The sequence below is a fragment of the Sycon ciliatum genome, chromosome 6 (genome assembly GCF_964019385.1).
Source record: "Sycon ciliatum chromosome 6, ocSycCili1.1, whole genome shotgun sequence".
Lineage (NCBI taxonomy): Eukaryota > Metazoa > Porifera > Calcarea > Leucosolenida > Sycettidae > Sycon > Sycon ciliatum.
This window is the reverse complement of record NC_088648.1, coordinates 8,924,515-8,940,049: the sequence shown is the minus strand read 5'-3', so window position 1 is coordinate 8,940,049 and position 15,535 is coordinate 8,924,515. Positions and strand designations below refer to the sequence as shown.

At 46.1% G+C, this 15,535-nt stretch overlaps 2 protein-coding genes across 3 annotated transcripts in view; both read left to right on the top strand.

Moving 5' to 3' along the window:
* LOC135819299 (sushi, von Willebrand factor type A, EGF and pentraxin domain-containing protein 1-like) overlaps positions 1-13,695 on the top strand; it is a 29,394-nt gene extending 15,699 nt beyond the window's left edge. The window contains exons 6-9 of one of the 2 annotated variants that reach the window (XM_065332480.1): positions 7,845-8,018; positions 8,555-8,722; positions 10,609-10,788; positions 11,813-13,695. In XM_065332480.1, the coding sequence (XP_065188552.1) occupies positions 7,845-8,018; positions 8,555-8,722; positions 10,609-10,788; positions 11,813-12,543 (1,253 nt within the window). In that variant the 3' untranslated portion in view covers positions 12,544-13,695. The remainder of the gene's footprint in view (positions 1-7,844; positions 8,019-8,554; positions 8,723-10,608; positions 10,789-11,812) is intronic. The other variant, XM_065332482.1, reaches the window with a different exon arrangement.
* A 446-nt stretch (positions 13,696-14,141) lies between these two features.
* LOC135820015 (fibropellin-1-like) overlaps positions 14,142-15,535 on the top strand; it is a 7,027-nt gene continuing 5,633 nt past the window's right edge. The window contains exon 1 of the mRNA XM_065333316.1: positions 14,142-14,175. Within this exon, the coding sequence (XP_065189388.1) occupies positions 14,142-14,175 (34 nt within the window). The remainder of the gene's footprint in view (positions 14,176-15,535) is intronic.

Sequence of the window (15,535 nt, the reverse complement as noted above, 5' to 3'; positions counted from 1 at the left end):
TCTTTACCGGAATGTGTTACAAGATAGAGAGCGCTACGCGAGCGGACTTGCACTTACCTTCTTTCCGCCAGATTTAGAAATGTACCCACTTGGGTATGAAACAAGGAAGCAGAGATCTTCTGAGCTGCTTTCATGCTGCAACACCACGATAACGACCAGCTAGGCTTCAGGTACACTTCCACACTTGACACTGGCATGTATCACTTGTGAAACTAAAATGGGAATGTTCGTAAGTTTGAGGGAGTTGCAAACAGGAAACGTCTGAAGAAACAATAATTGACGGTCACCACCAGATCCCGAGCCAGGGACCCGAGGTTATGTTCAGCGATGCTCTACCACGAAGCTATGGTGTAGTCGTCGTCTCAGCAGCGAACTATAAAAGTCTTCTTCAGATTTCGAAAATCAAAAAATTATGTATTCCGGGGTGCCGCACCATGCTGACCCAATGGCAGCCAACCGCACATTTCTTTTGTCCAATCCAATTTATTTTGTCCGAATCTACACTGGAATATGCAAGCCATGCTTATGTACACAGTCTGCGACAACATGAATATGATTTTCCCATCTGCATTACTCGCCGTTCATTATGATTGTACTGTATTTGGCTACCCGCCCCCGCAGATGTTCAGTGTAGTCTATCTCGAAACAGCCTGATATTCATAACAATCCGTTTCTCAATAAAAAGTGTCTTCTTAAATTCAGTTGCGTTCATTCTTCTGGCAGTGCATTTCTATGCTGCTATTTCTGCCTTCGTACTGAAGTACAATTCTAAGGCACGTAGCTCCACTTGCACAATGCCCCAAAACTCTCTTGGACTTGTACTGCCACGAGCCGCCTCTCGATTTGGTTACTTCTCTCTTTCTTTTTTAGCCTCTGACCCCTGGAACTCAGTTCCGTCATAGGTCCGAACTGCTGCTTCACCAAGTCAAGTTCATATCGCAATCCTAGATTGGCTAGGGTACCCCGTAAGGGCGCGTTCAGACTACCGTTAACCCCGTCAAACCGTGAACCCCGTCAAACCGTGAACGGCATTCACACTACCGGTAAACTTGTGCAGCTCTCACCGCGGCACCGAAAAGGGATTTCCCCCTACTGACAGCCCGAGCATCTTTTGCCATGCCAACCAATATGGCGTCCGTGCGGGGGGGGGGGGGCAGTTTGGAAAAGTTTTTTTGCCGAATCGTGCATAGGTACTAGGTATATAACGGCCCGCGAAGTTCAAATACAGTGTGTATTAGTTCACATCGCACAGCTAAGTTCTAGAAGTTAGTTATTATAGTACATTGAGTCGTCTGAATATTCCTCCAGTAGAGTATGGCTGCTATGTTCGCTGGTCTTTCTCTTTCGCAGTGACGTGGCGCATAGGTATATAGCGGCCCGTGAAGTTCAAATACAGTGTGTAAGTTTCCATCGCACAGCTAAGTTCTAAAAGTTATTGAGTCGTCTGAATTTCCCCTCCCTCCAGTAGAGTATGGCTGCTATGTTCGCTGGCCTTTCTCTTTTGCAGCAAAGTAGTGGTAGAGAAGAGGGTGTCTCTGCCCGAAGTAGACTGTTGCAAACCCACGTGCATCGACCTGTCCGTAGTGTTAAGTCCAGGTATCGCTCCCTGCGAAGCCACGATAGTGTGAATCTTCAAGTTTCTCGCCGATCTTCACGCCATGACGTTCTTCTTCTTCTTGCAGCGGAGGATGCTGCCTCGTCCATGAGGCGAGAGCGGCGCTGGTGGTCAATTCACCACACTGGTGGCCAACTGGGTTTCTGGGAGACCAAAGTGAAGCAATGGCATCGCATTGCGGACGAATTTGGGATGCCAGGAGACGCTGACGACTATTTGGACATGCGTTATTTGCGCACATACAGAGTAGACTGTCGGACGTTTGAGTTCCTGCTCCGTCAAACCTGCAATGACCTACAGCAAGAGTCAACTAGGTTTCGGACACCTGTACCCCCTGCCAAGCGCCTGGCAATTTGTATGCACTGGCTTGCGCATGGTCTTACGTTTGACCAGCTAGGCGAGCTGTATTGCATTGGGGCGTCAACTGCCCATGATATTGTGCATGCTGCAGTCAGTGTTTTTAAAAACATCCTGGTACCAGCAGCCATCAAGTTCCCTTCTGGTAGGGAGCTGGAGGACGTCATCGCTGGCTTCAGTGATCTAGCTCAGCTGCCCATGTGTGCTGGTGCGATCGATGGTACTTTTGTGCATATCAAGAAGCCTGCTCTCTGGGGAGACAACTATTGGTGCTATAAAAACTTGATAGCAATTCATATGTTGGCAGTGTGCGATCACCGCTGCCAATTCACTTTCGTGGATGTCGGCAGAGGTGGTTGCGTGGGAGATGCTTTCAGCTACGCAGAAAGCTCTCTGCGCCGACGTATTGTTGGTGGCCGGTGGCTCCAAGATTTGCACCGCAACTTTGATGGCACCACTGTTCGTCCCTATTTGATAGGTGACAGTGCGTTCCCTCTAGAGCCTCAACTGATGAAGTGCTACGACCAGGCACGCTTCCAACACCAGACAAGGTTCAACAAGGCACTGATATCATCCCGACAGAAAATTGAGAACGCGTTTGGCTTCTATAAAGGGCGTTGGCATTTTCTCATTGAGAATTTCATCCGAGACCCGGCTTTTATGAGAGACGTTGCATTGATCTGTGGAGCTCTCCACAATATCTGCCAGAGAGCCAATTGCGAGTACAGTACGACATGGAATGCCGACGAAGCAAATTACATTCGCATAGGACCAGAATTGCCACCAGCGGCACCTGCAGATCTACCTGGCGGGGGCGATGTCCGCTTTGCAATCTCTTCAATGCTGTGATAGCAGACTGTAGTACTGTATAGTAGTTACTATTACAATCAAAACCATGCAAGTTCACAACGTAACTGCTACTGCAGGCTATCACGTTAGTTTGGTCAATGCAATACTATCATCATCATTCTTTGTGCACTTGCTCGCAGGTGCAGAATAAAAGTGTAGAACTAGAAGGAGAAAAACAAGACACACCTGACAAGGCGAGGAGTATGTGACATCATGCAGGGAGTTTATTTTGAGAACAGCTTCACAAGCAGGGATGCGTTGAATTCCTTCTCTGACTGCCTGACGCCAGCAGCTCTCTTTTCTCTCTGTTCTTCTTTCTTCTCCTCGTACTCTCTATTCTCTTTTGCTTTGGCTTCATCGTATTCTCTCTGTTCTCTTGCTTTGGTTTCCTCATACTGTCTGCGTTCTCTCTCTCGTCGGTCTTCGGCTTCTTCTCTATGTGTCTCAATACGCAGCTGGAACTCCTGCTGCGCCAACACTCTTCTTTCCTCTGCTGCTATTTCTTCCTTGCGCATTTCCAACTGGATGGCTGCGAATGAATTGTCTGTTGATGCTGGCCGCTTGCGTGTGGTCTTTCGACTTGGCTTCCTGCCCGGCTCCAGATCTGATTCCGAATCAGAGTCACCATGCGGAGTTTTCTGTCCGACACCAGGCATGTTTACTTGCACCGGTGTGACAGGGGCTGGTGGGGCTGGTGGAGCTTCTGCCTGGGCTTCTTCTGCTCCTTCGTCGCTGATAGCAGTATCTACATTGTTCCCGCCTGGTCCAAAAGACTGATTCTTGAAGAAGAGGGAGTGGTATTGAGGGAAATTCGCCCAATCTTTGTACGCAGCCTGCAAGAACGCGGGAGCAGCACGAAATAAATATGCATGTCATTTGCATGTCATTTGCAGTACGCATAGGAGTGTATACAAATCCACACACTCATGCATGTCAACAGTCCCTGAGATATGCAGGAGTACATCGTCAGTAGTACACATGTACATGTAGGAGGATGAAATAAATAATTATGATAAATATAAGACACATAATCATTCATGATTACCTTGAGGTCGAAATCACTTTCCACAGGAGCACCTGTGCGGGTTTTCAGCCTAAATGTCCGGTACATCTTCTTGCCCTTCCTTCGAACGGAATCTATCTTATGCTCCACATTTGATGCTGTGACAGTAGGCCACCCCACAAGCTTCCCCATGTAGTTCAGCTTGTCCGCTATCATAGTTTGCTTCTCTACAGTGGTCAATGTTTTGCCTGACGAACCAGCAAAGACTTCCACGTATAGGCGCATGATCTCCTTCTCCATGCCCTGGTCAAATAGTGACTTCGGCATCGTGAAAACACTGGTGCTGAATAGAGTCGAGTCACAGCCAGGGGAAATACTAAAATAGTCACACACCATAGAGGAGTCGAAACCGCAGAAGTGCGTGGTAGACAAGAGTCCAAACTAGCACGTGCTCCACTTTTTTACTGCCGGCAACCTGTTCCCAGCGCAGCAGACGCGCCAGTAAAACTTTCCCGTCGGTAACGTGCCAGTAACGTCACGTGATCAAATCACCTTGGCAACTTTTCCATTCCGTCACTTTTTATCGGTAGTCTGAACGCGCCCTAAGGAGACCATAGGTCACTGGGAACTGCCCTACAGAAATATGAATAAATAATTATAAAGTATAAAGGGCGAGGAGACAATAATTTTGATAACTGCGATCAATATTAAGACAAGCTGAATCCATATTTGTGTCTACTTTATTCATGCAATGTAAAACGGCGTGCAATAAAACGATCCACCTCTCAATCTACCCCCTCCCCTCTCCTTCCCCTCCCACTTCCCCTGTTCTTTCTCTTTCCCTTTTTTTTGGAACTTTGTTTTACTTCGCAAAATCCAAACGGGAATTTCTTCCCAATGACAAGGTAGCGAAACCCTCATACTTCCAATTATCTAGTGCGTCCAGAGCGCAAAGATGTTGAGGCCAGTTGGTCGACGGAGCACCTGGCCCCCAACACCATGGCTGCTGCATGTTCCCATGGCGTGCACCACATGGCTTTTAGTAAAAAATTACCTTTTTAAATTTCATGAATAAAGTATACACAAATGTCGATTTAGCTTCGTTTCGTTTTGTTTCTGATCTACAGGTTAGAGTATAAACTACTTATTTCGGTAGAGGTGTGCGTTTTTCTACTTAAAGCGTAATTTCTACTTTCCTCTATCGGCTCTACCAGGAAAAAGTTGGGAGAAGCCTGTAGAAGTTGGTAGAAGTTCGCGTACATATCGTGTAAAACTACTAAATCCGGTAGAAAAGCGCCCGTGCACTTAATTCTACAGTCTACTTCTACTGGTAGAGTGACTCTACTCTACTCTACTCTAACCCTTTTTTTCTTTTTTTTCTAAGTCCACTATGCTCCCGAATGAATGCGGAAAGTTGTGGCGGGGCCCTGCTACTCAACCGACCGTGGTGGTGCCGGCGTCTGCAAAAACAAAGGGGGCCAAGAAAATATAGAAGGACATAAGAGAGAGAGAGAGAGAGAGAGAGAGAGAGAGAGAGAGAGAGAGAGAGAGAGAGAGAGAGAGAGAGAGAGAGAGAGAGAGAGAGAGAGAGAGAGAGAGAGAAAGAGAAGAACAAGACGAGAGCAAGACAAGCATACGGAAGTGCAGCGCCCACTATTAACGCCTACACATCCACTGCAGAGGGGTAAAGACAAAAGATATGTTGGATAGTGAAATGGAGGTCAATCAGAACTTAAGCTAAGGAAGTCAAAGAGCGTCAGTTGCTCTCTGCCAGTCAAGGCGCAGCAGGTACTTATGGCATCTTTCCTTGAAGGACTGCAGCTGTTGTGGGTGCGGTGCAGATCGCAAGACATTTCTCCGCAGGCTGTTCCACGTTGGGATGGCGCAATCGGGGAACCCATTGCGCAGGCTGCTACGGGTGCGTGCCGGGAGTGTTGATTTTGGCTGTTTCTTGTATTGCTGAGCTATTTTAGTAGGCAGCCTGATGGTCTGCATGGAGGGCGTGGGTCGGCTGTAGGGTCCAGCGGATAATGCTCAGAAAATCTCCGTATAATGTTAACCATAATTCTCCTAAAACTACCTTATAATGCTGATTATAATGCTTCAGCAAGGGCTATAATGCTCTTGGTTGGGACAAAAATGGAAGAAAGTCTGCACATTGTCAAACGTCTAGGAAGTTATGCATGTCACCGATCTGCCACTGGAGCTGCCACCTTATCTCTCACGAGCTCCACCACTTCTTCGCACTATAAGACATGATTGCCTCTCCATAGGCTGCTCTCCATTCCAACTTTGATGCAGAGTTGTGGCAGAATAGTTGGTGCACCCGAAATATTTTCCCTAATTATCCATGTAGGAGAGCTGAACTTTATTGCGGGTAGTCATTCATTGTTGGGATGAAGTTTGCCTTGGCAAATAGTATACCTCGACCTCCCTATAGACAAGCTTTAACTCCTTCCACTCTGGGTAAAATGTCTTCATCTGGAACACCAGACGTGAGGCCAGCACCTGAGTGCTGATCTCAGATCGAGATCCCTCCCATTTACGGAAATCCTGAAAACACGTGGTCAGAAGTTATTTTGCCGCTCTACATTTTTGATTGTGCTGTCTTCTTCTCCTTGAGATGGTGTGTGGACATACGGTTGGCCACAATACTTTTCTTTTCTGATAGCATTGACTTTAGGCCTGGCATTACAACTGTCCATAACTAACTGTACGTGCTTCACGAGGAAAGTAAGGCATGCGCTGCTGAGCGCTCAAATCGACTTAGTACTGAGACCATGAGAAATTCTAGTTTTTTAGCCTGCTCAGCGGTGCGGCAAAGGCAGTTCTTTTGGAACGAGCTCTTTCTGTTTATAGCCGCTCCTTCATCATGGTCCAAATTTTTCAGTGCATCAGTGTCTACTTTAGTATCCTTAGGGACGCTATCCCCAGAGCCTACGGAACAACGAGAAAACTCCTCTTCGTCTGTTTGATATTCACTTCGCGTACATCTCCTCCATAGTTCTCCATCATTCTAAAAAATAAACTCTTAAACCATTTTTTCGGATTTGTGTACCTGCCTCGGATGGCTTGGGCATAAGCTTGGCTTGTATACATTTACCTGACCACATCGCTATAATCATACCGTCTTTATGTAGCAATGTGATCAGGCAAATGTACATGTGTATAATTATGTACTAGCATTAGTGCTGAAGGTGTTACATGTCTACACAATTACAAAGTTATCATGTGTTGGTAGATCTGCAATGCATAGGGTTGCACCTCATGACCATGACTGTAGCCGATTGCTGCCAAAATCCTGGGATTTCCCGGTATTATCCACTATGAAACTCGTTATGCCGCTCAAACCGCACATAATGCACGTTTTGTTTCTTTCTAATGCACCAGGTAGGCACAGTGGGTTGGTCAAAGACCGTGATTGAGGTACGAGAGGTACCTGGTTCAAGTCCTGCCTAGGAGCGGTTTTTCCAGCCGTGCTGCTACTCACAGTCAACTGGAAACTTGTGGCCAGGCACAAGGGGCACATGGATGCAGTTTCGGCACTTGTGTTGTGGTTGTGAGACTTATCCACTCACCCCCACCGTTAGGCGCTGCATCTGCCGCCAGGGTTTATCGGGTCTTTAGCGGCCGTCGTGAGTTCCCTTCGAGAACGGACACGATAATTTACTTTTACTTTTAATGCTCTGATGCTCGTATAGTGATATAATGCGGAATATAATGTCGGCATTATCCGCTAGACCCTAGTCGGCTGGGGCTGGTAGAATGGCCTTTTAGGTGATTTGTCGGGGGCAGATACGTTAGCTTGAAGAGGAGCGACAGGGATGCAACCATTCTGCGGTGCTCCAGGCTGGGAACCCAAACTCCGGACCCGTGATCTTAGCTAAAACCGAACGCAGCCTTATTGTATTCGGTTATGAAATAATAAAACAAATTTGTCCAGGTATTCTGCTGTAAATGGACTATTAGCAACTATGAGCTTTTCAGAGCATGATTTACACTTTTGTTACTTCTTTTCAGAAATTGTTTGCAACTCTTCCTCGACAACCATTAACAATGGATTTCTTCAACCACCGGACGGCATCGCCAATGAACAAGCCACCGTGACATGCAGTATTGGATATTCACTAGCTGGTTCTTCAAATGCCACGTGTCGGGCGGATGGTGTGTGGAACACGAATGCAACGTGCAACGGTTAGAACATATTTTTTGTACCCAAAAATAATCACCAAAAATTATTTTATGAGGGGAACGGTTTGCACTTATCGTTTCATCTGTAGACTTTTCGTTGTCGTTGTTCATCAAGATTTGGAGAATGTATGATGATGTCGACTGTTTAAGACGGCAAACTACCCAAAATTCGCTGAAAAATCGAATTTGTAAATTCATATTGAGTGCTACATCAGTTGAAAGAGCTTGAATAGCTGCAAATTCTCTGAAAATTGTGTCCCGATCTGACCAGCCGTTCAAGAGTTATGGCCTAAAAAGTGCCCTTGCAAGGAAAGATTTTTTTGTTGCACGCTGCCATTTGTTGGCAGCACTGTATTTGAATGTGAGCAGACCGTGCGCAACTTTTCGTATAATGGAAACACGCGAAAGTGTGCAGAATTTTGCTGCAAGTCCAAAATCACGTTTTTGAGCCACGAGGCGCAAGAACTTGTAAATCATGTCCTGAGAGCCAGCATAGTGGGTAGGCTGCCCAAGACGTTTTTCTGTTTGCGTAATTTCAGGTGATCCGTGTCAAGAACCAATTATACCTAATAGCAATGTGTCTGGCTTGAATGCGTCAACCGGTGAAGTGTTTTATGTCGGTTGCAAGGAAGGATTCGTACGACAGGGCAGCCCCACAATATCTTGCGTGTCACCTTCAAATTGGAAATCTGTTCCACACTGCCAACGTAAGATTTCCGCCACTTCTGCTGCATGCCATGGACACTCAGCACTCTGAATGCACGTTCGACAAATACCGCACAGAAGATTGAGGATGCGGATGGATATAAAATTGGGAGGGTTGGAAGGAACGGTAGGTGTGCAGGATGGAGAATAGATCATGCCCGGAAAACGATTCCTCAATGGAACACCACCTAAGTATTTTTTCCAAACAGAATTGGGTTTCAAAAAAATAAAATGAAGAAATCACGGGATATGCTCTCAGTGGTTTAAGACTTGTTCAGTTTACTGTTGGTTTACATTTTTTTCCTTATTCCGTACGTAGCTTGTATTATCATTGTATTGCATAATCAGCGCTAGTTTCATGATGGTTTCATGCGGCGTTGGGAGGTGCTGGCCCTCGTGTCTGAGGGCGGAATACTCGCATGGCTAGGCCGTGCTGCTCCAGGAACTTTAAGGTTATGCACTGTTCTCTTGGAATATTAGCAATATGATTGATCTAACAGACCATGGGAGTGAAAGAAAAGGGTCAAGTGAAGTTTGTATTAGAGGCAGAAGTGGGATTTGGCCACTAAGGATTGGCAATAATTTGGCTCACTCCCTGAAGAGGCTAGAGGCGGTCGGTTGTCCAATCCCAGTCAGAATGCCGCAGGTGGACGTAGACCCTTTTCTTGAAGGTCTGCATCCCCTTCTGAAAGGGAGGACATAATAAAGGCTAGGAGGCGGTGTCCATCATTCAGTGAGGGAAGGACCGAAGGTCATCGTTTCGAGACTGAGGTGGGACAGTCTTGGTCACCTTGGACGGGTGGTGGCTCGCAATTGTGCAAACGCAGGCTAGCGTGCGGGCCCGGGCTGGAACTGTCGTGGATATGAGGGCTGTAACCATGGCAGGGCCAGTCAAATAGTGGACCTTGAAGAGATAGGCGAGGTTAGCAACAGTACAACAGATGTCCAGGCCGGGCAGGTGGCAGCCATCATCGATGGCATGGAGTGCACTACGGTGAATGGCCGTGACCTTTGCTAGTACGGATGGTGCTAGCAGCATACCATATTCGAAGATCGGCCAAACACAGACTGTACACTACTGCACGGCATTCAGAATTGAGAGCCATGGCAGCCTTGCGAAAGAAGCTGAGTTGCGGTGCACTGAATTGCTGTGCGCTGCTTGCGGATAAGTTCATATGAACTGACTGAAATCCCTTGTCTTCCATCTTTACATAATTTTAGCTCACAAGGAGCTGTAAAGTCAAGTGCCTTATGACAAAATAATGCCAGCTCCATAATCCAACACACCACAGTTCGCGCGCTTTATCCCTAATCACGCACGTTGGTAACGCGCAGGGACTGATGGTACGTAGTAGTGGTGAAGTAGAAATCACTGATTATAACTCGCAGAGGGGCGGGCGCAGGGGATCTATTTCGGAATCATGGACTGGAGGGGTTTATGGTCAACAACATTATTAAATTTTCAAGAAAGATCAAAAACGAACATAGTGGAGATGTCCTCGGCGTCAGAAGAGGTGTTCTAATATGTACCTGTCGTGTACCTCTACCTACTTCTGGACGTACCTCAGAGAAGGGGTGGGGTTGGGGTGGGGGCTTGGGATGCAACAGTGCTTCAAATCGGCTATTATCAACAGACATTTTTAAATATTTGTATTATCAGAGAGGTATTTCCTCTGGCCTCCAGGGATGCTAACACGCCTAATTCGTCCAGTCCCAAAAACCCTTCCAATGTCAGGCAGTGTTGTCTTGATGGCATTTTGTTCGTAGCCTGTCCAGTAGGCATTTTCTAAAATCGACCGGCCGAAAAGTGTCGAAAACAGTGGGTTTGATTGTGTAGAAATCTTTGCAAATACTCGTAAAAGGCACTTGAATTTCTGCTCTGTTTCAGCTGTGCGGTGCAAAGGTACGCCAATAGTGCAGAGTGGTTCAGTGTTGGTTGGGCACATCACGCCAACATTTGGAACCATGGCAATTATCATCTGTAACTCGACGTATGAACTCCATGGCAACAGAACCATCACCTGTAGTGCGAATGGCACCTGGACCAATAATGGTCAGACTTGCAAAGGTTTGTTGGTTTGTTTCCATGTTTCTTTTATTTGAATTCGTTTAAATCACAGGTAATTCTGCATTATCCCCAGAGGAAAAAACCTCCGGTTCCTACCAAGAAGGAATAATATATTGTTACGAGAGAAGGAAATAATAAAAAGAATCATAACATGAGAATTCCAAAGCATATAATCTTTATGAATTAACCCTTTGTGCGCTCAACGAGCGATTTCACTCGTTGAGTATACAGTGGCACTAAAACAAGTATATCGCTGGTGTTCCTTTGCCGATTTTCATAAACAAAGCCTCCACGTTTCGAGGGGAACCTTGGCTATCACGTCGAAGTTATCAAAAGTCATGGGCGTGTGCATGTGTAAGCAGTGCAACGAGCATAGAGTTAACAAGCAGTAATGTGTATGATGAATAGAGGCGGGGGAGGGGAGGGGGTGTTGCATGCACACTGCTTTTTATAGTGAAGATGAGCAAAGTGGAACCCATGGAGGAAGGGATGCCGAGCAAGAAGGAGCGCGTTTAACACTGGTCACAAATTGCAATTAAATCTGTCCAGAGCCAGTTTAAAAGAACAAACCGACCTGGGGAGGCGAATATCACCGGGTCAATGACTCATCGAATATCACCGGGTCAATGACTGACGACCAAAAGGTCCAGTAACGAAACGCACTTGTGATAGCCGCCTTTCCTCTCCTTGAGTAATTTTGCCATCATGCCAGGATGTGCGGCCTGTATTACCTGTCATCTGACCGCATGTAGGCAACGAAAAACAAACAAAAACGGAACCTTGTAGTGAAAATGTGAGATAGGGATCGAATAGATTAGGTCAGGAGGAGGGGAAGGGAGCTGTGGATGAACGGCTGCGCATTCGGAAAATAGCACGAATGTCAAATTTGCTGGATTTGATTACACGACTGTGCAGCTGCTGTGTCAGTGACGGAAAGAGTGCATTGGATGCGTACGTCAGTCTTGCTTCGTAGATAAATAAAACAGTACTGTCTTTATCTCTGCTCCACTTGTGTCCACTGCAGAATCAACTCCTACCAGTGATACAACGACAACCTGCAAGTCTTCCAATAGCACTGTGTATGTCGCCATCATCGGTGTGCTTGGCGCGGTCCTTGTTGTTCTACTGATCACGGTCATCTATTTGGTAATGCGCACTCGCACAACAGGCCTTGTTACAATCATGGATAACTCAGGAGCTTCACGAGAAGTTCAGCGTGGAGCGGAGGCTTACAGCAAGGCCAGCAAGTCAGTAGCAAGTCTCCGAGGGGATCAATACGGAACAATCGGCGACTCGTGCAGTGCTGAGACAAGCAACGACGGCGATCAGCAAGGGGACACGGAAACAGGACCTGAGGTGTATTCTGACATCGCCGACGTCGTCGTCCGGACACCTGCTGCCAAAGACGCAGCCAAGCCAGTTACAAAGCAGCCGGATCCACCAATGACCGACGACACAGACGTGTACAGTTGTGTAGACGATCCTAAGCCGAGGCCAAAGTCAGAAGGTCAACCTAAAGGAGACTTTGATCAGTACGCATATGCCGCAGTCGATGCACAGAAACAGGAAAAACAGAAGCCAGCACCCAAGCCATCCCACCTGGTGCAGGATGACGACCGTGTTCCATTTACAGAGCCACGCACGCCCACCGCCGATCCATACACGTCCTTCCCACAGTCGGACGATGAGCAGGCTGATGAAGGTATGTACGCCATGGTCGACATCAAGAAGAAGAAAAGGAAAGCGGCCAATTAGTCCACAGTGTTGTTATGGTTACACCAGCGCGATGTGAACGTAATTCAGCCCAGAAGCCGCGTTCAGACAACACCCACCTCACGAACATTCACAGTAACCCAGTCCTCTTTTTGTTTGACACGTGATCACACATGATCTAGCAATAAGTTTCATCACAAACACTTTCGGATTTCCATTCACATCTTGTTACAGTCGTGGATAGTTGCTGCTTAATTCGTTCTCATGTGGTTCTTCTCTTTTTTTTACATTTTATTACTGGCTCAGTATCCGAGTTTGATTTCCATTCATTCTACTTTTCAGTGTCTCATTTTTTTGCGCACTCCATCTAGAACCTTGCTCCTAGACTTTCATCGGACTGCACGTTTTGGCCACATAATATGCAATCTGCTAGCATTTATTTGCAAACTCGGGTATCCTTACACCCAGTTGTTTTGATCTGTCGAAACCCATGCCAGGGATCAAATTTTGCCTGGATGCTACTTTCCATTTCGTGAGTGTTCCTTCCTGATTGTAGGATATGAAAACACTTGCCATCGTGTTATTTCTACAAGTACATTTGAACATTTAAACACATTGCTTTGGTTGTTACCTATTTCCAACGAGCTGCATTCAATGTTCATTGCATCGACTTGTGCACACCAGGCTCTCTGTTTGTAATATCCAAATTTATAGCAGCATTTCCATCTTTTTACTTGCCGTACGATGCGCATCAGTTTGGGGGCATTACTGCCCCCAACAAATGCACGGTATCTCCCTTTTATGATTAATTGAATGGGCATTTCCACTTTGTTCTTTTTCTCCTACACACATTAAACATTTAAATCTGACGAGAACGTTGTTGTGCTGAAAGGTCACAATTTTTCGCTGCTATGACGCTTACTACACCATTCGCTAGAGTTAGATTATGACTGCCCAGCTGCAAGGGGTCTGGAAAGAGTCCTACAGTAAAAGTTAATCTGATGATATCCTTCCTGAATCATCAATGCCCAGCTGCAAGGGTTATGTTCTCGGCCGAGTTCAACAGTAGCGCCAGTCAATTTTGTAAGATCCTTCCCATTTCAACTCCACTGAACTAATTTATCCCAGGCTTTCTTTCTTCCTCCGGAAATAAAACATGAAAGAAATGGGCATTGTGAATCCAGAGTCTGCATGCGATGTTTTGTCCAATGGAGTACAGTAAATGTAACTCGTATCTGCATGCACGCTGAAATCTAGCCATGTAATCGTAAACAATTAGTATTTTACTTTACCGAAGCCAGATGTTAGAAGACTGTGCCTGGAGAGAACATTGCAGTGGGATTCCCAGGGCGCCTTGTTCGACCATCCACAGGTCAGTACGGACGTTGCCCTCCTCCATACTATATGTTGCATGCCGGTCTTGGTAGACCGCCGCACGATCGCTCATATTAGCAAACCCTACTGTGGTAAGGGGAAGATCACCAGGAGAACGAACCGTAAGCAAAACGGATCTGTGGAGAATCCAAAGACTAGCGGAGGCACGTTTAGGACAAATGTAGAAAGTGGGACCAGGCAATGCGGGTGAGGGTACAGGCGCAGCGAATAACGGGTCAAGGAGAAAGAAACGGTGGTGGGAGGACATGGAGACGAATGATGGTGGGGAAGAACAGGATGGTCAGGAGGACAGCATGGGAGGGGAAGGTCCGTAGGTGAAGGATGATAGTGGTGCTGACGAGGAAGTGTTGGATGTCGACTAGAGGAAGTTTGCATTGCATGCCATCTACAAGCATTTGATGTCCAGTCTGGAATGTCGTAAGTTTCCTCACGATTCCTGGTTTAGTGTTATTTGTTCCGCACGCTTCTCTTAGCAGTTGGAGGTGTTGGAAGCTGTCCATATTCGTACACGTTACCCTGTGACATGTAAGCAGAATGAAAATGACACTCTTCAAAAAATACGCACTCAATATTTTTGTCGACACACGCACATACACCTCCAACATTTATCTGCCGCTACCATTGTCAAATTCATTGCCTCAGTTCTCACTATTCGCATAAATGAAGTTACTTGCAAACACGAGCTGCTATATTACTACGTTTCGTGTAATAATATTATTACTCTAGGTATTGAGACAAACAATCATGCAGTTTTAGCGTTATAACTCTAGGTATTACATGTAACTGGTTGATTAGGTGATTCTTACTATGTGACGATGTTCCACTGATGATAGTCGCGAGAAAACGTTCTGGACTTTTTTCCATTTAATATTTGTTTTACACATGGATATGAGTGCAAACATTAGTTATATACAGTGCTGGCAACTGAAATCCGACCCCTGAGCGGTGGGTTCACATTCTAGCGGTCTCTGTTTCGCATCCCGTGTTGGGTCTTTGCGATGTGAGCGCACCGCACCGCTCAGGGGTCGGATTTCAGTTGCCAGCACTGTATAATATTTCTTCGCTATCATATTATTGGGCAACGATCCCGTTTGACTTTGCGGAGTAAAATAAAGAATACATACATACATACATACAATCATATTCATTGCTATTTTACGGCTGTCGTCTCATCGTCGCTTATCAAATTATTTTCGCTGTGTTTTGGTACTTTCATTATATCTATTCACAACATTGTCTACACGTTTCCTTCTGTTCTTTTTGATTTCAAATTTCGATTTTCATCATCCTCCCGACACCCCAAGTCTCTTGATCTTTCACCGACTTACAGTTACTTCGCTAAATCCTTCCTTTTCCTGATCTCTTTTGCTTGGAATAAACTTCCTGCTGAGATACGTTCACTCGACAGTCCCACGCTTTTTGATCGCCAGGTAAGGACGTTTCATGAGGTTTACCGCTTCTAAGTTTTCGGCATACCTAGTTTCACGTGTTGAACAATATAGTCTACATCCGCTACTGCAGAATGAAGTTCAAGACACCACTGCAGCTGTGCTTATGGTTGATAAATTAATATGGTGGTAAAGACACACCTGGCAATGTGGCGGTAAACACACGCCTGCCCACACACGCTCTCTAGGCT